Below are 22,083 nucleotides of genomic sequence, written 5' to 3'. Positions count from 1 at the left end.
ACCTTTAACACGACACATCTGGAGAGCAGAACGACTCAAAATCCCTGAAATGTTTCTATCAACGCACTTCGGGCAGTTTGTCCGAGTAGAGTTACCTTTGCACACGTGCAGATGTGCAGCACATCTGTTAGTGACGGCAGCTGAACCAATCAGCTCAATATGGAAGATGACAAACACACACTGACCTCCCGATGGAAAGTTTGAGCATTAAAAAAATAACAAGGCGGACCAGCCGACCAACATGAAGGATTCTGTACATCGTGACAGAAGGAATTTTCTTTTCACCGAAGCACTTCCAGCTTAAAATATCACAACAATGCAAAGCACTGATGACACAACTGCCAAGTGGACAAACTGCAGACCTGTTAGTGTTGTTAATAACATAGTTTTGGTTCCTCGTGTCAAAGACTTGAAGAAGAGTGACAGAGAGTGTTAGACTGCTGCAGGATCAGTGCCACCTCCACAGACCTGTGAAGAAAATGATTGTTTGACAGATGGGCTCAGATTCAGGATCAGCTGAGGAGTTTGTGGCTGACAGAATCCTGCAGGTACAGAGCAGAGCCCATCATTAGCATGCAGGACTGTCCCTGGGGGGGTCGGCTCATTCAGGAGGTTAATCAATGTTTACATGTTCAATAAACATGTTAAGTGTGTAAATTTGCCCTTTTCTCTCGAGTCTGTTTGCTCATGAAATGAACTTTGATTCGTTTACATTAAAAATGATGTTTAATGGTGATTAATCCAAATGAATCCACAGTAACCCTGTGATGAGTCTGATTAAACATTTTCATTAACAGCAGTAATATAGATTATATATTATTATATATTAGTGCACACTTAGCTTTTAGTATATATGTTTGTTACAAAGTTGTATTTACAGCAGAGAAGCTGAGTTAAAGACTGAAAACTATTCAAAGTCTCTTTGAATTGAAGCGTTTAACATTCTTTGTGTTTATTCTGCATTGACTTCATTATATGGTGTAAACGTCTGTTACAGGCTTAAATATAAAGTTGGAAAAATTTAACTGCAGCTATTGATCAAGTAATTGTGATTAATCAGGATTAATGACAGAAGATTGTGTCATTAATTAGTCATTTTTAATCTACTGACAGCACTAGTGTTCACTCTGGTGCCTCCAACTGTTTTACGCCCTTTCAACACCTTCGTGGTCAAAAGTGTACACGCACAAAATCTACAATAAAACCCTCACGCAGCAATAGGACAGACACACAATCCATTTATCTCTGTGTCTCAAACACACACACGTGTATTCAAAGCCTCGATTTGTTCATATTTCATCTGTTGTGTTTTTATCTTCAGCGTTTTCAGTGTTGCTGCATTTACACCAAAAATGTTTCCATTGATGAATCAGATTGATTTGAATGTGTTTCATCCATACAAATCCCTCCCTGGTGGTCACATGACTCTATAACATAACAGGAGTCATGTGACAAGAGTTTCATGCTGTAAAATGTCAAAATGGTTGAATGTGGTGGAGTAAAAATGTGAGATGTCAACGACTTTTCTTCAATATGAAATGTTTGCAGGGCCTGACAGGAAGTGGACGGACGCTCTGATCACTTCCTGTTTGCTGAAGTGGGTTTTCAGCTGTTTAGAAACCAAAGGCTTGTTTTAAAAGACAGTTTAAATGGGACTGAGGGAACGACGTGTTTGTAGTTTATATCCAACAACATCGAGCAGTTTAATCAAAGAGTTCATGTTGCTAACAGCTCACCTCTCTGCAGCAGACACAGGCTGGGCTTTAAAATTAATGGGACGATCTTCAGACCGGTCACTCCTTAAGGACACAGAGCTGGCTTCAGGTTCATGTTTACGTTTAGTTCCTTGTTTCTTCCTGTGAATAATGGTGGAGCAGTGATGTGAGTGCTGAGCTGTGACATGGAGAAGAGTCATGGACAGTTAGAGATGGTCATCTCACCTCTGAGCTTTGGTCTGGCTCTCATGTTCCCCACACAGAGTGCTTTTAGAGGGAGGGACTCCCTCCTCTCTGTCCTCACACTGATCCATGCTGCTCAATTCACATCAGCTCACACACACTTTCTACCTGCAGAGGAAACACAAATCATTCATGTGCACATCAGCTGAAATCCTCCTTTCATCATGTGTGCTGTCCAAATATCAGCTGCTTCTTTCCTGCTTCATCTCAGTGTCAGCTGGATGCAGTCAGACAGCAGTGTGAGGCAGAGGAAGCTGCCATCAGCTGCTCTGCTATCAGTCCACTAGATGGAGCCTGAAGCACACACGATGCATTCACTGACACACACTGATTCACTGTGACTGGAAGCTTCAGTCAGTCCAACACGTGTGAACAACATTTTAAACATTTCAGCTGATCCAGGATTCAAAGAGGATCAGCAGAGTTAAAGCTTCACACTAATTCTTCCTGCTGAGTTTGCAGAGAACTGCACACACACTGATTCACTGCTAATGAGAAGCTTCTTCCATCCAGTAATTCATCATCCATCAGCTCTGCTGCTGCTCTCAGTCCTGGACTCTGATCACACACTAAAAGCAGCTTTTTAACTCGTGTCTGTAAGAACTCTTAGTGTTAGCTTAGTGTTAGCTTAGCTTTAGCTTAGTGTTAGCTTAGCGTTAGCTTAGTGTTAGCATGCTGTGTGGCTAGCTCAGCGTCAGAGCTCTGCAGGTGTCTCGTGTGTAAATATTAATCACAGTGACAGTAAAGGAGGTAAAGGGCTGTGACGTCATCACGTACGCTGCGTCCTCTGTGGGCTCTGAGTGAACTCAAAGTACAAACTACAAGTACACAAACACGAACGTAGCTCAGAGTGGCGGACACACTCGGCCTCGTTGGTCCAGCTGTGAGTCCGTTACCGTGAACTATGGAGCGGCAGATTTGTGCTGAACTAAGCTGCACACAGCTGATGTTAGCCAGGAAACATTACACACTGACTTTAATGGAGAGACCGGAAATACAAACACACACAGTTTGTTGTGTGAAGAAATCAAACACGAGCTGAACAAACAGTAAAGTTCCTAAAGACAAACTGTTAAAGGAGGAAACGAAGCAAACTTACAGTTTCTTCACACACCAACAACAAGCTCCACTCCACACCTGGACACTAAACACGGACACACAGGTGAGCTGCTTCCTGGAAGGAGGCGGGGCTCCACCTGAAACTCAGCACAGGTGGGAGGGGCTCAGCTCTGTGTGTGCTGATGTGTTAACTTTAAAAATATGCCGTCTGACTGCTCAGACTGAGTCAGAGTAAAGTTCACATGCTGACGTGTGGAGACATGAAACCTTGTTGTAGCTGCAGGTGTGAACACACTGATCCCAGATCAGCTCTGCTGTATTTGTAACATGAACATTTCTGCTGCAAAGCTTCAAATGTTCAGCATGTTTCTCTGTTTCCAGTCTATAGATCCAGTCACACTTTCTACCTTCACCTGTGCAGTAAAGACTGAGAGCAGAGCTGAAAGCAAGCGTCCAATCAGTGAGCAGCATCAACACCTGAGCTTCATTCAGACTCTGTTATTGAAGATGTTGTTGGTACAAAGTTCATCTGCTGCTCACATGAATCCATGAAAGATTTATTTCACTGAATGTTTCTTCAAAGCTCATTTCAACCTGTTGAAGTCATGAATGAAAGTGCAGACTGAGAGTGGATCACATGATGTTTGAGGTGTGTCATGTGACATGTTCAGTATTGTCACACATGTCTAGATTGTCCCTGATATCATAACTGCTCAAACACTGATGATTATATTTGAAGAATTATTCCTGATGGCAGCAAAGTTTGAATGGAGCTCTCTGTCTGTGCTGATTTGTCGCCCTCTGGAGGTCAAAGCACAAACTGCATGATGTCACTGTAACCACCACAGAGACAGGAAGTGTTTTTATGACTGAAACACTGAAATGATGCTAACGGCTGTCGTTAGGCTCACTGACAGCAGTGCTGATGTGTTCATGTCAAACACTGGCTCAGGTCAGACTCCTTCATCCTTCTCCAGCGTGAGGCCGCCCTCAGACCCACAGGAGCTCTGACCTTTGACCTCCTGACCCTAACCATTTTAGTCTTGTTGCATCTTTAAATGCAAATCCATCCAAACTGTAGCCGAGCAAAAGAAGCTGGAAGCTGTTCTATGAATGATGTTGTTGAAGGAGCTTGGAAAGAAAAGCGTCTGGACTTCTTTAAGTTGCTTGAAGAGGGACATGGACGTCTTAACGCCCACTCACATCCTGGGACATTTGATCACAGGAAATCACATGATAGCGTGGGGCTAGATCTCACAATGGGTTCACCCAAGACACGAGTAGTTCTTTATGTTTCTCGTGCACGGGAGAGAACTGGACCAATGCCGTTCCTTCGCTTGACCACAGTCGCTCTCGTCCGTTCCCTCGTAACACTGTTCTTTTATTGAGGTTACATGAATATACATAGGTTCATTAACATACACGTGAACAAAGGTACCAGTCTGTATGTTATGTAGGTGTGTGTGTGTGTGTGTGTGTGTGTGTGTGTGTGTGTGTGTGTGTGTGTGTGTGTGTGTGACCCATAAACGACTTCCCTAAACCTGCTGGTCTGGAAGTCCAGCAGTTCATCTAAACAAAAGGCACTTAGACTAAAACAGACATCCTACCACAAAACAATAAGAAGGTAGCACCTCTCCCATGATCCCAGGACGTGGGTGTGAATGCCAGAGCACTCTGGAGTCACACAAAGTCTTTAAAGACTACTATCATTACACAATTGGTTCTACACCTCTGAGCATATATGGTTAGATATTCCCCAATAACAATGACAATGATAAAATATAAATCCAACAATGGTTTTCAGGGTTTTTATCGTTAACTTCGTTTCCCTGGGTCTTTTCCCGTGTTGTAGTCGTGTGTCTTATTTTGAAAGAAATGTTTACGCGTTACCATAGCGACCAGAGAGCATTAAGGCTGCAGACAGGTGCATCCAACAACATTTTATTTTCCCTTATTTGATTTATGGACCTAACTGTATGAACTGGACTTTGGCTTTAATGCTGCTCCTCTTCATCATTGCTGTGTTGCATTTCCATCATTCTGCTGCTGGATTCACTGCAGGCTTTAACAAACACTCCTTTGGGTCCAGGCCCAGCCACGTGTTTGTAAGCTGCTGTGCTCCTCACAAATAAAGCCTGAAGCAGCTCAGACTGTTAGAAGCAGCACTGAGCCCTGTTACAGTTATAGTGTTAGAGCAGCGGCTGCAGCCTACAGCATTTAAACTAGCTGACAGTAAACACATCAGTCCAGATGTTACCACATTACTTTGTGATGCTGAGAGTTAAAGGAGACTGGCTGATTAAAATCCCATTCCTTACATCACCGTCCTCTGCTCTGACTGCTTTCATTTAATCACAATCAGAATACTTTTTTGATCCCCAGGGGAAATTATTTAGGTTACAGTGCTGCAGCACAAACAGGAACAAAGACACAGCACACTAAGTAAGAAATAGCACAATATACACAATATATACATGCATACATATGAGTCACTTATAAGTAACATGTGAGTGCTGGGGTCTATGACAGCAGGCAGGTCTGTATTTATGTCCAGGCTGACATGAACAGCTAGTAGTTCAGGGTTCAACACTCAGGAAAGTGTGTGACCTTCCACACTGACAGAAGATGCTAAACATGACTTTAAACTGTTGTTTGTTAAAGCCTCACAGATCTGAGAGCAGGGCTCAGTGGGTACATGAGCCTTTATACATGAAGGCTTTCTGTTTCCAGGAGAGGAAACATGTGATCCAGCTGTGTTTGGTCACATGGATCTGCTCTGCATGGATCACCTGACTAAAACATGTTGTTATTATTGTTCTTACAGTCTTAAATCGGTACATCAGGCGGGTCACATGACACCTGGGGGTGACAGCAACATCTTTCCTCTTTAGAAAGCTGCTCTCTGTCCCAGGAGCTGTTGTCACAGTAACAGCAGGAACAGGAAGTCACATGCTCTCTGCTCTGTGATTGGCTGCTTCTTATCTCAGCTTCCTGCAGAGGGTGGGGTCTGCTGATAACGCACACCAACAGAAGTGTGACTTTCACTTCCTGTTTATTGCTGTTGTTCTTAAAGCTCTCAGACGATGCTGCAGCGCCCCCTGCTGACACAAACTCCTCCCTCTGTCTCAGAGGTCACAGGTCAGCCTGCTGCAGAGGGTCTGCCTGTTCATGGACTTCCTGTTACAGAGACGGGTCTCAGCGTCAACACTAGTTTCTGATTGGACGGTGTGGAAAATGTTACGAGTTCAAAATATTGGGGATGGAGACAAGAGAAAAACCACAATAACAACACTGGTCCGGTCGGGTTGAGTCAAACGATGATTTTAATGATCACACACGTGGGAGATGGACACTGATGCAGACAGCCTCAGATCTCAAAATGGTGGAGCATTGCTCAAACTCTTATAGCCTCTGGTGCCTCCACCTTATCATAAAAGCCTAAACATTCACATGCTTTCTCTCACACAGCGCCTAAGCTACGACCTTGGCTCCCTGTTTATCTGCTCCTGCTGAGATGGGGCAGAAAACTCCAGCATGTTCTCTTCTAATCAGACAAATAAGGCGATGACTTTCTGCAAACAGTATTTCTTATAACTCAGCAGTATAATGCATCATAAAACAATATCATTCATTCACAATAAATCAGCAGTTTAATATAATGCACATCAGTTTAACTAATGCAATAGTTATCAGCTTCTTCTAATTCAGGAGAATAATGCAAACTAAAACTACATAATAATTCACAATCTTTAATTAGGGGTATAACATGGCATAAAATAATATTATAATCTAACAAAACCCAGCTTCCTCCAGCCGAGTGATGTGTGGATTCATCACTCTCTGTGGATCAGTGTAAGTCTGTGTGTGGGTCAGCTGCAGGACTTGTTTGACCTTTGACCCTGGCAGACAGAGCTGGTTACTGCTGTGTGACTCCTGCCGTCGCTCCACTTTACATTTTACTTAAAATAAGTCCTGACATGGCCCCGCCCCCTCTGACCTGCTGCTCCTGGATGTGCTGAGGACACAGCGGAGGCTCAGAGGGGGCGGGGCTTTTCCCGTGGCGGTAACCAAACTGCATTAGGTCACTGCACTGCCAGTGTTTAACCACACCTCTTCTGACTGACCTTTGACCTCTGACATGTTGATTTGATCCTTATTTAATGACGTCTTTTATCTAGTGATTTAATTCTGTGTATTTATATGTGATGGTGTTCCTGCGTTCAGCCTCAGCTGATATCCACAGACGCTCCTATTGGCTGGTTTTAAAAACACATTTTTCCATTAAAGAGACTCTTTTAAAAACACGTCTGCCTGAAATTCACATTTTATTTATTTTGGGGGATTTTAACAGAGAGATAGAACTTTATGAATCCCTCATGTTTATCCTCCAGGAAATCCAGTTTGTAGCAGCAGAACACCGACAAACTTTTACACAGCACAGAATTAGGATATCAAATAAAGGGGAATAAGAGAATATGAATATAAGCATAAATATGTACATATATACACAGACCTCACACAGAGACAGCAGCTACACTGTGTGTGGATGTGATCCACAGTCACAGCTGTGGGTTTCAGTCAGTGTGTCTCTAACTTCATGGTCACATTTCAAAGCTTATTGGAGCCAGAAGATGTTCAAGTAAAAGATTTATTGCTGTACTCGTCTACCAGGATAACAGGAGGTTCATAAAGCTGTGTCATACTTCAGCTTTACATCATGCAGTAGTAGTTTATTAAACCCCCCAAAATATGACTATCCAGAGTTGGGACCAGGAAGCAGAGTTGCAGTCTTACACGCCTCTCTGCAGCTTCTCTCCTCCTGCTACCCCCCCAAAAACCCATCTCCATAGAGACTGTGTCAGCTTCCAAACAGACAAAAAACAAACTAAAAACCAGCAACAAACAACTTAAACATAAACAATCACAAAGAAAGAACAATACAGTATCCACATCTGAACCAAAGAGTAAAGCAGTGAAATGTGGATTATTAAACATTAGGTCTCTCTCCTCCAAGTCTCTGTTAGTACATGTTAGTAAAAACATTTCTGCATTTTACCCATATTTTATTTTTAACTCAAAATCAAAGATTCCAGATTCTCCTACATGTTGGTTTTGAATCAGATAGGACGACAGATTTCAGGTGGCCCTGTGTCTTTCTCTATTACATTTGCCACTGTGTAACTCAAAGTTATTTAAGGACTAGTTTATTTCAATGGATGAGTTTACTGACTGACGCGCAGAAGAAATAGTTCTTTATGGAGCCTAGATGGTGTGAATGATGAGACCAAAGACTGCAATATCTTGTACCAAAAATATATTGAATAAATGGAGGAAAGGGGAAATGGAACAAAATAATTAACACAACACACAACATAAATGCCCACAATTAAATAATAAATCAATGCTGTGATCTTTCTGTGCACGAGTCCTTTTTGGTCCTCTTCTTTTTAAAGTTCACTTTTAAGGTATTCCTCCTTAGAGTCCAGCTTCATACAAATGGGGAAATATGTCCGTAATCCAAAGACGGCTAAGTGGGGGAAAGAGGGGAAACAAAGAATGGTCCTACCGGCTCGCCACTTCAATATGAAGAAGATTAATTCAAAGGGAGGGAACAAAACCTGACCTGTAGGTCAGAAAAACGTCCATTAGCACATCAAGTTCGATTCAGTTTACCGGTAAACAAATATATTTTTCTGCAAGCCTATGTAACAATGCAAATCATCATCAACCAATGTACAACAGTTAAATTATTAATTATCTTGGCTACGTAGCTTAATCTATACATTCCAGTAGCGTTCGCTACAAACAATACAAAAACAACAATAAAGGAAAACAGCTGTCTAACAGACAGCATAGCCGAATTCAAGGCAACACATAACAATAATCATTCAATCGCACTTTGTTTCAAAGTAAGCCCATTAAAATGCTTAAGTAAATAAAAGTGTTCAAAAACAGCGGTTTTTGAGCCGGAGTTCTGCTCGCGGTGGGAACGCCGCCGCACAAAGTCATTTTTTAATCGCGAAAACGATCGGCTGGTTACTGACAACCAAAAGGTTGTTTTTGGTAGATATTAAAGATCATGGGTGGGCGGGGCAAATGGAGCAGTTTTCTACAGTCGAGTAAAATTCCAGGAAAGAGCTGGGTGTGGCTTTCCTTTAAATCACATGATCAACAGCTTTAAGATGGAGGCAACTCGCTCAGTGTTTCCTGTTTCATTCTTAGACTGTGGCGATGGTAAGTAGCAGCTTTTCACTTGTTACCTGGCATCTTTTCAGCCACCAATGATAGTCATTGTATGTTATCAACATTTCACTAACTATGTTTTCTCTCATGTTTAAAATAGGCCGACCAAGAGCAAAATAGGTATGTCTGCAGACTCTGCTGTAGCCAAAGTTATCAGATCTCCTGTGTTTTTAAATCCCTAACTGCTCGATCATTATCATTTTAGAAGACAACAATTTCTCAAAGGAGGTTCAAAACTAATGCCTACAAGATTACCAAGAGGATGGTTCGGGGCTCTTACATGACTCCGGGAAGTCAACACTTGGTGGATGAGGTGTGTTACCTTTGACACTTTTAAGACAGTCCTGTTTATCACTACTAACAATAAGCAAATATGTTTTCACTCAACAGATCCTTCACAGCATGTTGTTTCTGGGCAAAATCAACAACATCCCCTTTTCTCCAGAAGAAATCTTCCCTAATCCTTTTGTTTTGGGTTCTTTAATGAGAAGATATCCCAGGCCTTTAAAGTTGTATTCGACTCAGCTTCCCAGGCGAAGTCCCTTCTCCTGTGTGCTCGACATGGTAAGATAACTCTTCTCACATTTTCAGTCAATCTGACAAACTTCCAGTTTTTAGGAAAGTATAATGCAAAGTGCTTTTTTACTGAGAAATCCAAAGAAAATCCATACTGTACCTTATACTTCAACATATGCTTCTAGCTATGCTTCTCCACCAAACACAGAGACTGCAGGAGAGCTGGAGACTTGCTTCAGAATTTGTTAGTTCTAAATAATGTCTAACAGACTCATTATTGGAGATGCTTACAGTCTTCAAGGCGTATATGATGCTGTCACTGTGTAGCTGCTGGATCTGTTAAGCTCAAAGACTCTAAATTCAGCGTGTTTTGACAGCCCGGCATAGCAAAATAGAAAAAAAAGGTCAATTAGCAAATTTAATTATAAATTAGTGAGAACAAAGATGGATTTTTGCTTATTGATTTAAAATTAAATAGATTTTTGTGACTTGTTTCACCCCCTATCTTAAAATGTCTAAACCAAAAGCATCCAATGGTCCTGCATAGTTAAACAAGTCAAGCAGCGAAACAAACATGTTGATCAACTTTCTATGAAAAACAACTATATAATCAGGTGCAACACTTTGACCAGATCTGTAACTGTTTTCAGATCGTCCTGCAAAATAACTCAGAGAATGAAGAGCAAATAAAGCAGAGTCTGCAAGATCTCCTCACAGACTTGGACTTAGAAGAGAATAATAAAAAAACAGCTTTCGTCTCGTCCACCATCTGCATTTCTCAAAAATCCCAAACCAACAAATCAGAAAGGTACTGCGGAGTCTCCATGTCCACCAAAGGTCCTAACGCTGGGAAAATTATGATTGCTGCCTCCTGTCTTAGCAAATGGCATAAATATGTATCTGGTGCGGTGATGACCTATTATCCAAACACAGTCCAGAAAGATTACTTTGATGGAACAATTGAAGTACCTGGAAATATCAGGTGTGAGGCTTTTTGTCTCCGTGATGGTGCCAGAATGAAGCCTTGCAGATCATGTAAGAATTTGTTTGGCTTGAACACAGAAGACCTCAGAGAGTGGCCATATGGTAACTGTGCTGAAGCTGAGAGCCTGAGCAATTTGCTTGAAAATGAGAGAGAAGTTGAAACACATGTGGATGAATACTCAGCTGAAAAGGATAACAGGCAGAGAGCTGAGGATGAGGTTGGTAGGGTTCTTAGAACCGTGTTGCAAAGGATTCGGTTTAACTGGACAGGTGAATTTTACAACCCAGAACAAGAGTGAGATTTCATGAAATCATTTGCATTCATCATTCTGATAAATCAAAGATTCTCTGCTCTGACAGCATCTGTGTGGATTTTCTGTAATCACAGAGACGTGTATAAGCATGTTTACTTTCCATCTCCATGTAATTGTCACATTTAATAATTAAAACTGGCTTCTATGGGTTTTTGTTTGTTTGCTTACATATCTAGTGTTTAATGCAATATGAAGCATTATCAGACAGCATTTATTGGGAAGAATCCCATATTTATACTGGTCTGTACCCAGGGTACACAGAAAATAAAAACACATGTTTTCTTATTATGATCCCAACTATAATTTACTTAAGCAAAAGCACTACATGTGTAGTTATAATATTTATAGCAGTTACTGTTGAGCTTTAAATTTATCATCTTAAATGTTTATATGCTGATTATATTGCTTTATATAAGAAAGGCCTAACTCTGAGTACACTCTGTGCCAAAAAGTGCTGACAGGAAACTGCATGCTTTTGCAGAAACGTGCTTTTGCAGCTAGAAAGTGAAGCTGATATATATCAGTTTTAATTAGTTTTTACCAACTGCTTGCTAGGGCAATCCCACGAGTTTGGTGTTTTTGTATTGAACATGATTCCAAGTGCTTTCTATAACACATAGCAGAGGTGCCACAACAAAGACTGAGAAGAGGACAGGAAGAGACAGTGAAAGAGATACACTCCTTCGCCATTCATGTTAAAGCGTTGCATAGCTTTAATTTTAGAGAGTGTTGCATAACTTTAGTCATTTTTCTACCACAGGTGAAGCCAAGAATTGTGAAGCTCTCTTTTGGCCAAATACCAGAATCTGTAAGAAGAAGAAAAAACAAACAATCAAATAGGTCATTATTAAGAGGACAACAATCTCTTGATGATTATCCACAGTGTCTTTGATAACTCTGAGATACAAACTGTCAAGGATATACACATCCCAGCAAACAATAGCTGTGTTTGACTAAAGCGATTAATAACAAGGACAGAGCTACAATCACTACAGTCAAACATAAAGGGCTTAATCCTGAATCCAAGTCTGAGCTGTGATGCCGTTGGTGCTGAAAGCTGCTCAGATCCTGAAGCTGCACGTTTTGTCTCTCTCTAACCAAACCAGCAGCAAAAGAAGACACATTTCGCTTGACATAAACATTGTCATGAATTCCCTCTTACTTTTGCTGGTTTGCTTCCACCACCATTAAAACACACACAGAAAAACAACACAGCACAGCTCTCTGCCTCTCTCAGTGTACTTTAAGAACACCGTTTCCCATTGTTATGATATTTTGATACCACGGTAAGCATTTACAGGATATTGTTTTATACAGGAAAACTGTTACTCAATAAGGCCGATCTACTAGTTGTTTTTCTCTTTCTCTGTGACCCAAGAATTAATGTGTAGGACTCACAAGCTGGTACCCCAAGGTCGAAAACACCACAGAGATGAGACCACTTCCTTACTCCCATCCTCCCTTTTTCTTTATCTCCTGGAAAAGGCTCGTTAAAGGCTAGGTGGTTTGTTTCAGAATTCACTAATGAAAGAACTCTGTATTTTATGTCTAGGAGTGTATTTTGCTGGGATGATCATAAATTATAGCTGAACTGATAAACTACACAAGGGATACTTTGCTCAGAAGGCAGGATGACGTTTCCTTATTTAGTCTGTACCGGTTTGAACTGGGAAAGCTGACACACGAACCTTTTTTTTCTTTATATAAACTGCTGTGTATCAAATAAACCTTTGAGTTGATTCTGGGAAAGCAATCTGAACAGTTTCTGTATCACTTTGTTCTCCTAACTGCTCCCGATATCGTAACTAACCCAGCTGAACGGCATACCTGAGTGTTACTTTAAATAATTAGGAATCTTATAAGGAAAGGACAAAACTCTGCTTATCGCTCACGCCACGGAGGAAACCCGGGACGGCAATTTCCTTCAATTTTGGTGTCAGAAGTGGGATTGCTGACAGAAGGTAAATACACGTCTTTCATATTTATATAAAGACCGTATTATGCCTCTCTCAGTGTTCGATCCATAAAGAAACGGGATATGCTGACGAAGTTTCACTTAGTGATCCAGAGAGATACACTGACGACTTCCTCAGTCCCCGAATAAAGTAAATTAACCCTTGTGTGGTGTTGGTGGACACAGGAAGTTGCCTGTTGTCTTGAATATTTTAATTTTGTTTAAAAAATAATAATAATAATAATAATTAATTGTTTAATTAAACGTACGTTAAAAAGTGAGAAGTTGCTCACTCAGAAAAAGTGACACAGGAAGTTGCCTGTTGTCTTAAATACTTCTCGTTAAGTGAGAAGTTGCTCACCAAAGAGTGACACAGGAAGTTGCCTGTTATCTTGAAACGTACGTTAAAAAGTGAGAAGTTGCTCACTCACAGCAAGCTAGTAAATAATTAAATTTAATTTTGTTAAAAAAAAAAAAAAAAAAAAAAAACGAAAGAAAACTGAAAACGGGTCTCACAGACCCGATTACCATACAAGGGTTAAAAGCAGTAAATTAAAAGCAGAAAGACACAGGAAGTTGCCTGTTGTTTTACGAGAAGTTGCTCGTTAAGCGAGAAGTTGCTCGCTAAGTGAGAGTTGCTCACACAAACAAAAATTGCTAGCAATAAATTTAAAGTGACCTCAGCTGTGCCGCAGCTAAAATACTAACATAAATCCTTCAAGCGTGTAAACCCCTCTGGAAATCACTGAACATGGGTCAGAATAATTCAAAAACCACAGACAAGTCCGATAAAAACTCAAAATTACCTGTAAAACCAAAAAAAATTAAATTTAAAGTCTCAAACAACAGCTCAGTACGACTCCCATTTCCGGTTACGTGTAACCCACGTCCACGAATCGGCGAAGACTTCCATGATTACGTATCCAGAACATGCGGGAGTGCTTATGTGACTGACTTTGTTTACAACTTACGGACTATAAGTTCAATGCATTCTAATTTATTCCCGGAGCCTTATCCCGAACGATTATCGCCAGAAAACAGGTCAGTAGAAATGTTGAATATCATTTGTGATAAGAAAAGTAGTCTGCTTAAAAAGTCCTGTAGAAAATATATGATAGAATGCCGCGACGTGATGCATCAAATGTTACCGCTATGGAAAAAGGGACCGGAACCAGGTGTAGATACTTTTACATCAAATAAAACTAGTGCAGGCTCCAGCATAGAAAATAAATCTACCGCGGGAAAAGCTAGTCTTGCATGCTCAGCCATTCAGCCCACAGCCCCGCCGCCTTACGAAGATGAGACCGAATTAATAGTCGCTGTAGCAGCTGCACGCAAACAATGTCAGCATTCTGATCCAACCAGCTTAAAAGAAAGCGACAAAAAACCTGAATCACATGCAACGGGTCTCAGCCACCTAATTGAACAAGATCAGGAAAAACAATATATACGCCGCGAGGAAGAATTAGTAGAACACAGAAAGAGAGAAAAACTTTTGAAAGAAGAATGTGAGGAACTTATGAAAAACAATTTAGACGTCTATGAAGAAAAACTTTTGCATCAGGCAGTGTCCACAATAGACACCCACATGAAACGCCACGATATCGTAGCTAGAGGTTTAGAGGTAGCTAAAGAAATACCTGTTACCCGAACTTTAATAAAGACTTATCTAAAAGAAAAAAAGGAAAAACAAAGCCGGAATGACAAAGGTCCTCACGCCAACACTCGCGGTAGTAAACAAACAGACCCAAAATCTAGTGACGTCAATGACGCTTACCCCTTTATGATAATAGGAGATCAGTGTTGTATTCAGCCCCCTAAAATCTCAGAATTAGTGACAACTATTAAAGAGCTTCCCAATCCTCTTAAAAATCCTACAGCCTTTGTCTCTGCACTACAGAGAAGTACCAGATATCACCATTTGGGTGGTCCGGATTACAGGTACATATTGTGTCAATGCATTCCTGGAGTAACCGAGTCACAACTCATAGAAGAGATAGGTGAATTAGACCCAAAGCATGATAAAGCATCCACAACTGCAGAGTTTTTGTGGGTAAATAATGACAAAGTCGCCGATTTCTTTAAGAATCTAAAGAAATTCCTGCTCACAATGTCCAGAGACAAAATTGACTTAAATGCAGTAACTATGTGTAAACAGAAGCCTGATGAATCTATCCTAGTATTCATAAAACGCTTTATGCACTGTTGGACTGATGAGGCATGCATGCCAGAGTATGGTAATGATCAGATTTTCATCACCACCTTTTTGAACAATATCCACCCCGAATGCTCTCAGTTGCTAAAAGTGACAGCTACTGATAATCTCTACGAATTGAGTAAAGATGCTTTCTTAAAGCTTGTACAACTGAAGGCCAGTGCAGACCTTTTTCCTACTATCACAAAAGCTAACAGTGTTAAGATGATGTTGAATTTTGATGTTCAAGGCTCAGAGGAAAGTGAGAAATTAATGTATGCAGGACTACCCGCTCCAGCACAGCAAGGAAGTTTCAGAGGACGGAATGGTAAGAATAGAGATGTTTGTTTTTACTGTGGAAGGGTAGGACACTGGTCCAGAGAATGTCGCTTTGCAGCCACCAACAGGGCACACACGCCTCAACCACAGAACGCAGTACAAGTTCCCGCCACTAGGCGTCAGCAGAGCTCTTCCAGTCAAGGTAACTGGCAACCACAAGAAGCATGCAATAATGGCCCCACATCTAGGCCGCAGCCTTACAACCCACATTATAACCCACAAGGCAGACAAGCTAGAGGTGCAAATTTAGCTCAGTTTTCCAGTAACCGCAGACACCCAGAGCATGAATCAGAATGGGAAAGGGTGCGTTACAATTCTCACCATGATCTTTTCCCATCATCTGATAATCCCCGGCTGGGTCGCTACTAGGGAGGCCCAGGTGAGGATGAGGGACAGCAGTGTGAAGCACTACACACGATGCTGCATCTGCAGCTGTCCCCTAACACAGAACATTTGCCCATGCTACAAGTAGAAATAGATGGTAAGAAATACCCATTTTTAGTGGATAGTGGAGCCACGAAAAGTTCACTGTCTGGGAAATTCTATAATGGGCCTGTGTCCTCTGTGTGCATCAACACTATGGGAATTAATGGAACTGTAGTGCAATGCCCTAAAACTCATTCTCTAAAGACACGTTGGGGCTCTAAACCAGATGAAATCACATATCATCCATTTGTAATTATTCCAAACTCGCCTGTGAATTTATTAGGCAGAGATCTAATGGCAAAAATGAATTTGTGTATTTCATTTAACACAAAAGGTGAAATGTTTGCTGATACTGATAACAGCTATGTTTTCTCTGCCTTATGTACCATGGAGAAGGAACAGCCTCTGTGTCAGCTGGACGGCTCAGCAGAGAATGAACTCAACACCTTTTTGTCTGGTATTCCACGACACACACTGTGCCAAAGACGTGTTCAAAAACCACTGCCAGGTAATCCCATATCTGGGAGCCACACTTTTGTTTCTCTCACACTGTTTAACAACATGATAACTGCTCACACAAGTGAAGGCCAAACAGTGGTTTTGTCACATAACTCAGACATAGGTTATGACATAACTACACCATGTCGTCACATAGATCTAACCTATCCTATCCACTGTACTATTTCTGCACTAACGTTGCCAGCTGAATACCAGAATATGACATTGTGGTCTAAAGGTGAGAATGATGTAGGATTTATTGACTGTATACCTTATCACGCACAGCTAAAAAACAACACGCCAGTATATGTCAAGCAGTATCCCATTTCTGTCGAAAAAGCCTCAGCCCTAGATGTCATCATAGGAGATTTATTGACTACAGGAGTGATAAAGCCTACAGTATCTCCATATAATACTCCTGTCAATCCTGTGCCAAAGCCTAACAAACCTGGCGTATGGCGTTTTACACAAGACTTAAGACAAATTAATGCAGTCATTATCCCTTTGACACCTCTGGTTACAGACGTCCCCAGCATATTGACATGTATTCCATCCACAGCCACACATTTTACCGTGGTGGATTTATGCTCTGCCTTTTTCTCAGTGCCTGTGCATGTAGATACACAGCCGTTATTTGCATTTACACATAGAAATAAGCAGTACACTTGGACTCGTCTGCCTCAAGGCATGATAGACAGCCCTGCTGCTTTCTCAATGGTGATCCGTGCTACCCTGGACAGCTTCGCTCCTCCTGAGGGCTGTACTCTGATCCAGTATGTGGACGATCTCCTCCTCTGTGCTCCGAGTGAGGTATTGTGTCAAACTGCTACACACATGCTTCTCCAGCACCTCCAAAAGACTGGCCACAAAGCATCTGCAAAGAAAATGCAGTACTGTCAGACTTCTGTTCAATATTTGGGATTTACACTGTCTCACGGAAAACGTTCCATGACTGCAGACAGGGTCAAAGCTGTGACCTCCGTCCCTCGGCCCACTACACAGAAGGAAATGCTGTCCTTCTTAGGCATGGTGAACTATTGCAGACAGTGGATACCAGACTGTTCTTTTCATGACCACATTCTGCGTGAATGCTGCAAAAAAGACAAGCTTCCTCGAATACTGTGGTCCACAGAAATGACTGCCTCTTTCAATGCATTGAAGGGAGCGCTGACCTCCGCCCCTTGTTTGGGTCTGCCTGACTACCACTTACCTTTCCATCTGTACGTTACAGAGAACGGCACGACCTGCACAGGTGTACTGGCCCAAGAGCATGGTAGTGGCTACCGTCCAGTAGCCTTCTATTCAAAGGTATTGCCAGCAGTAGTTCAGGGGATGCCGGCCTGCCTGAGAGCAGTAGCAGCTTGCTCTATCATGATAAGGGACTGCGAGAAGCTTACACTCTCACATGACACTATTCTACACACCAATCACCAGGTCACGACCATTCTAGCAAACATAACTACACAACACATGACCGCACAACGTCGCTCAGGTTATGAAGCTACACTGACCTCCACAGCAAACCTCACCATAAAAGCGAGCAGCACACCCAATTCGCCAGCACATTTATTGATCCATATGCTGTGTTCTTCTGACCGACAGGATGGCTCAGACAGGCTTGACGATCATGACTGCATGACACGTATACAGGAATCCACAGCACCACGTCCAGATTTAGAGCAAACACCTATCCCAGACTCAGCCACAGTTTATGTGGACGGGTCCTGTTCAAGGCCGAATGACAACTCATTTCTTTGTGGCTATTCAGTGGTGACATTGCCTGACATCATACTAGAGGCTCACTCATTACCATTTCACTCAGCACAAAAAGCAGAGCTCATGGCTTTAATACGCGCCTGTGAGCTCCACTTGGATAAGCGTGTGACAATTTACACAGACAGCCGCTATGCGTTTGGCGTTGTGCATGACTTTGGCACATTGTGGAGACAAAGAGGATTTAGATCTGCTGATGGAAAACCGATTGCTAATTCTGATCTTGTGCAGAGACTTTTGCAGGCTATACAGCTGCCATCGGCCGTTGCAGTTGTAAAAACGAAAGGACACAGTACAGCTGACACAGACGAAGCAACAGGTAATGCCTTAGCAGACGTGAGAGCCAAGGCTGCAGCTGCATCACAGCTCCCACCTCCACAGGAAGTATTATCTGTGCCCCTACAGCTGCCACTTGTTACACTCCCAGACTATTTAGACACAAATGTTGATTTAAAATTCATACAAGAGCAAGCATCTGCATGTGATTACACTTATTGGGAGAATAATGGCTGTACCTTAGATGACAGAGATGGCCTATATAAAAACCTTGAGGGTTTGATTGCCCTCCCATATTCCCTGATGCCAGTCCTTGCCCGACATTTTCACGGTGTGAGTCATGTCGGACAAAGAGGGGTAATAGGGGCAATAAAATCAAGATTTGTAATTGAGAAAACATTGCATGCAGTAAAAAGCATATTAGCAACCTGTCTAACATGTGCACGAACTAATGTAGGAAGACCAAAAGTAGAACATCAGCATTTACCACAACCAGATTTTCCATTTCATACATTACAAATTGATTTCACACACATGCCAGCACAAGGAAGCATCAAGTACTTACTGGTAATAGTGGATCAATTTAGTAAATGGGTAGAAGCTTATCCAACCTCAAAAGAAACTGCAGAAGTAGTCTGTCAAAAGTTGTGCAATGAAATAATACCCAGATTCGGAATACCTCACCAGATTAACAGTGATAGAGGACCTTCATTTACATCAGAAGTAATTCAAAAGTGTACTAAAACTCTAGGAATAGACTGGAAATATCATGTGCCATACCATCCTCAGAGTTCAGGAGTTGTAGAAAGAATGAATAGGACCATAAAAAAAATCGCCTGACTAAAGCAATGATAGAAACAGGAATGACCTGGATCAAACTACTTCCTCAAATCCTCTGTGAGATTAGAATGACTCCATCCGCAGCAACCAAATTATCTCCATTTGAAATAATCATGGGAAGACCATTTCCAACACCATGGTCAGCTTCCAGAGGGGCACCGCTATTGGAAGGGGACATAGACACTGCATTGTCCGACTATGTCCACAATCTGGTAGAAACACTGAATAATAACTATCAGAAAGTTTGTCTCTCCCAGCCTCTCCCCTCCACAGATCCAACCCACAAGTGGAGACCAGGGGACGCGGTACTAGTGAAGTCACTAAAACCAAGGACACTCGGGGAGGCCGCGTTTTCCAGCCCCCAGACTGTACTGGCAGTGACGAGAACCAGCATCCTTACGGACGGACAACCTCAGTGGATTCATGCCAGCAGGGTTAAGACCAGCCCAATCGGACCATCTCAGGCGTCGGATCAAGCAGACGACATCTCAGGCGAGCCAGCGCCCGGATCCAGTGCACACACGCAATCACTGATTAACACACAACGTCTGAAAGAGCCACAGCAAGGTACTCGAACATCCAGCAGGAATAGAAAGCCAAAAGTACCACATGATGTCTAACCTGATAAAGCCAGACTCACTCCATCCTGATAATGGAGAAAATGAAATGCCCATTGTCATCATGCGGCCCTTATTCAATGTCTCTCGAACCTGGGACCAGGCCAGAAGACGACTGAAGAACTGTTTTTCTTATATATTTAGGTTATTCATCATACTTATCGCATTAACCTTAGGATTTTTCTTTGCTATGTTGTATTGTAAACTGCAACCATGTTCACATTTCTGCAGGTCATATTTTGCTGACGATACTTCATGCTCTATTTTGCGAGACACCTACTTAATGCACTCTTCACGTTCCCTAAAATCAGTAAATAGCAACATAGACGCCACTAATAAACCATTTTATGCGCCCTCTAGAGCAGGAGTCAACTCCTGGTATGAAAATGCTAGAACAGCTGCTCGTGATTTAGGAAACAGCAATTGTTATGTCTGTTCAAAGGGTAATCCAGAACAGGTTATAGTGGGATACCCAATCTCAGGTTTTCCCCTGACAAAGATGCTATTCAAAAATGATGAAAAGGGGCCCTTAACAGTAACCCTGATTGAAGCGGTGCGAGTAGAACTAAGTCCTTTAGATTGTTTACTCATATACACAGGACAAGTCTCTAGTAAGGATGTCAGCATGATTAACGACTCTACCCACCCCTGTAACCCAATGAAGCGCCCCGAAGACCGCACTGAACCTCTCTCGCCCCCAAAACAGGTGCGCCATCACCCAAATAGCTTGATGACATGCATACACCGACCAAAACTTGAAAACATAAATTATGACGCGCAAAACTATACATTTTTTTCTGACTCTCCAGGAGCACGCTGTAATGAAACATGGCTAGCAGCGAGTGTTGACAGGACACAACATAAACATATGTTTTTTTATCTATATGCATATATAAGTACGCATTCAGATAACTCCACAATCCTGCATTCGCCCAACACACTAAACGACTCGTACTGGGGAGGCATATTAAAAGGCTTTACAGCTTCGCGCCTGACCAGACCAATCCCACATGCTTATTGGATGTGCAATAATACCCTTAGAGTGGCTTTACCTGTTAATTGGACCGGTACCTGCGGTCTAGTAACTTTAGCTCAAGAACTACTAATACAACAAACCTCAGATCTGCCTGTATCCAGCAAACGTACAAGACGCTCCACTTACTCACATAACGTTTACATAGATGCTATAGGGGTTCCACGCGGGATACCAAGGGAATTGAAGGCACAAGGGGAAATATCCGCAGGGTTTGTCTCACTAATACCGCATATACAGGTAAACAAAAATGTAGCCTGGATCAATTATGTTTATTACAATCAGCAAAGACTTACTAATTTGACCAATACGGCCCTTAAGGCCCTAGGAGAACAGATGTCTGCTACCTCTTTAATGACCATGCAAAATAGGATGGCCTTAGACATGCTGTTAGCTGAGAAAGGAGGTGTTTGCGCGATGTTCGGAGATGTTTGTTGTACTTTCATTCCCAATAATACCGCCCCTAACGGTTCATTCACACAAGCTATGAATAAACTTGAAGCATTGCAGATAGAACTAAGAGCCAATGCAGGTCACGGTCAGTGGCTTGACAAGTGGCTGCAGGACACGTTTGGAAAATGGAAGGAACTAATTGTAGCTTTTGTAACCATTGTAGCATGTATTATTTTGTTTTTGATGATTATTGTCTGTTGTGTGGTACCCTGTGTACGTTCAATGATAACCCGTATAGCTACTAGTACAGCTACTTCAATGTATTTGCAACTGGCACAAATTGACCCAGATTATGTGTCAGATGTCATCAATGATGATCCTGATGTATGTATTGAGCATTAGATTGTGAATTACTCGATTGTCCAAGAAGAGAATGACGTTTTCTTCTTTTTCTTTTCTTCTTTTTAAGATTTTGATATTAAGCTCACTCGAAGGACTAGTTACATTTATGATTTGTTTCACATTTATGATTTGTTTCACATTTATGATTTGTTTCACATTTATGATTTATCTTTATATTATGTTATTACATTCTGTCTTTATACTATGTTATCATTACATGATAAAAGGGGAGAACTGTTATGATATTTTGATACCACGGTAAGC

The 22,083-nt window shown here is 41.8% G+C and overlaps 3 protein-coding genes across 3 annotated transcripts in view; 2 read left to right on the top strand and 1 right to left on the bottom strand.

Moving 5' to 3' along the window:
• LOC146577060 (protein NLRC3-like) overlaps positions 1-2,153 on the bottom strand; it is a 49,940-nt gene extending 47,787 nt beyond the window's left edge. The window contains exons 1-2 of the mRNA XM_085268144.1: positions 1,941-2,153; positions 1,737-1,856 (exon numbers count right to left, since the gene is read on the bottom strand). Of these exons, the coding sequence (XP_085124270.1) occupies positions 1,737-1,856; positions 1,941-2,029 (209 nt within the window). The 5' untranslated portion in view covers positions 2,030-2,153. The remainder of the gene's footprint in view (positions 1-1,736; positions 1,857-1,940) is intronic.
• The window catches only part of LOC146577056 (NACHT, LRR and PYD domains-containing protein 3-like), a 200,072-nt gene that overhangs the window by 92,438 nt on the left and 85,551 nt on the right, over positions 1-22,083 (top strand). The gene's annotated exons all lie outside the window — the stretch shown is intronic.
• LOC146577059 (uncharacterized) lies at positions 9,097-11,224 on the top strand. The gene is made up of 4 exons (XM_085267619.1): positions 9,097-9,159; positions 9,466-9,573; positions 9,651-9,824; positions 10,427-11,224. The coding sequence occupies exons 1-4, from the start codon at positions 9,097-9,099 to the stop codon at positions 11,057-11,059; spliced, it is 978 nt and encodes a 325-aa protein (XP_085123745.1). The 3' UTR covers positions 11,060-11,224.

The sequence above is a fragment of the Mchenga conophoros genome, linkage group LG3 (assembly GCF_057382185.1).
Source record: "Mchenga conophoros isolate Kocher_MC1m ecotype Shallow Benthic linkage group LG3, M_conophoros_male_GT1.1, whole genome shotgun sequence".
In the NCBI taxonomy this organism is placed as follows: Eukaryota; Metazoa; Chordata; class Actinopteri; order Cichliformes; family Cichlidae; genus Mchenga; species Mchenga conophoros.
The sequence above is the reverse complement of the archived record's forward strand: the minus strand, read 5'-3'. Positions and strand labels throughout refer to the sequence as shown.

Excerpts from the sequence above, each read along its gene's own strand:
- LOC146577059 (XM_085267619.1), top strand. The coding sequence starts at position 9,097 with ATGGGTGGGCGGGGCAAATGGAGCAGTTTTCTACAGTCGAGTAAAATT. Across the intron at positions 9,160-9,465 it reads AAATTCCAGGAAAGAGCTGG|AAGACAACAATTTCTCAAAG; the intron begins GTGTGGCTTTCC and ends TTATCATTTTAG. Across the intron at positions 9,825-10,426 it reads TCTCCTGTGTGCTCGACATG|ATCGTCCTGCAAAATAACTC; the intron begins GTAAGATAACTC and ends AACTGTTTTCAG.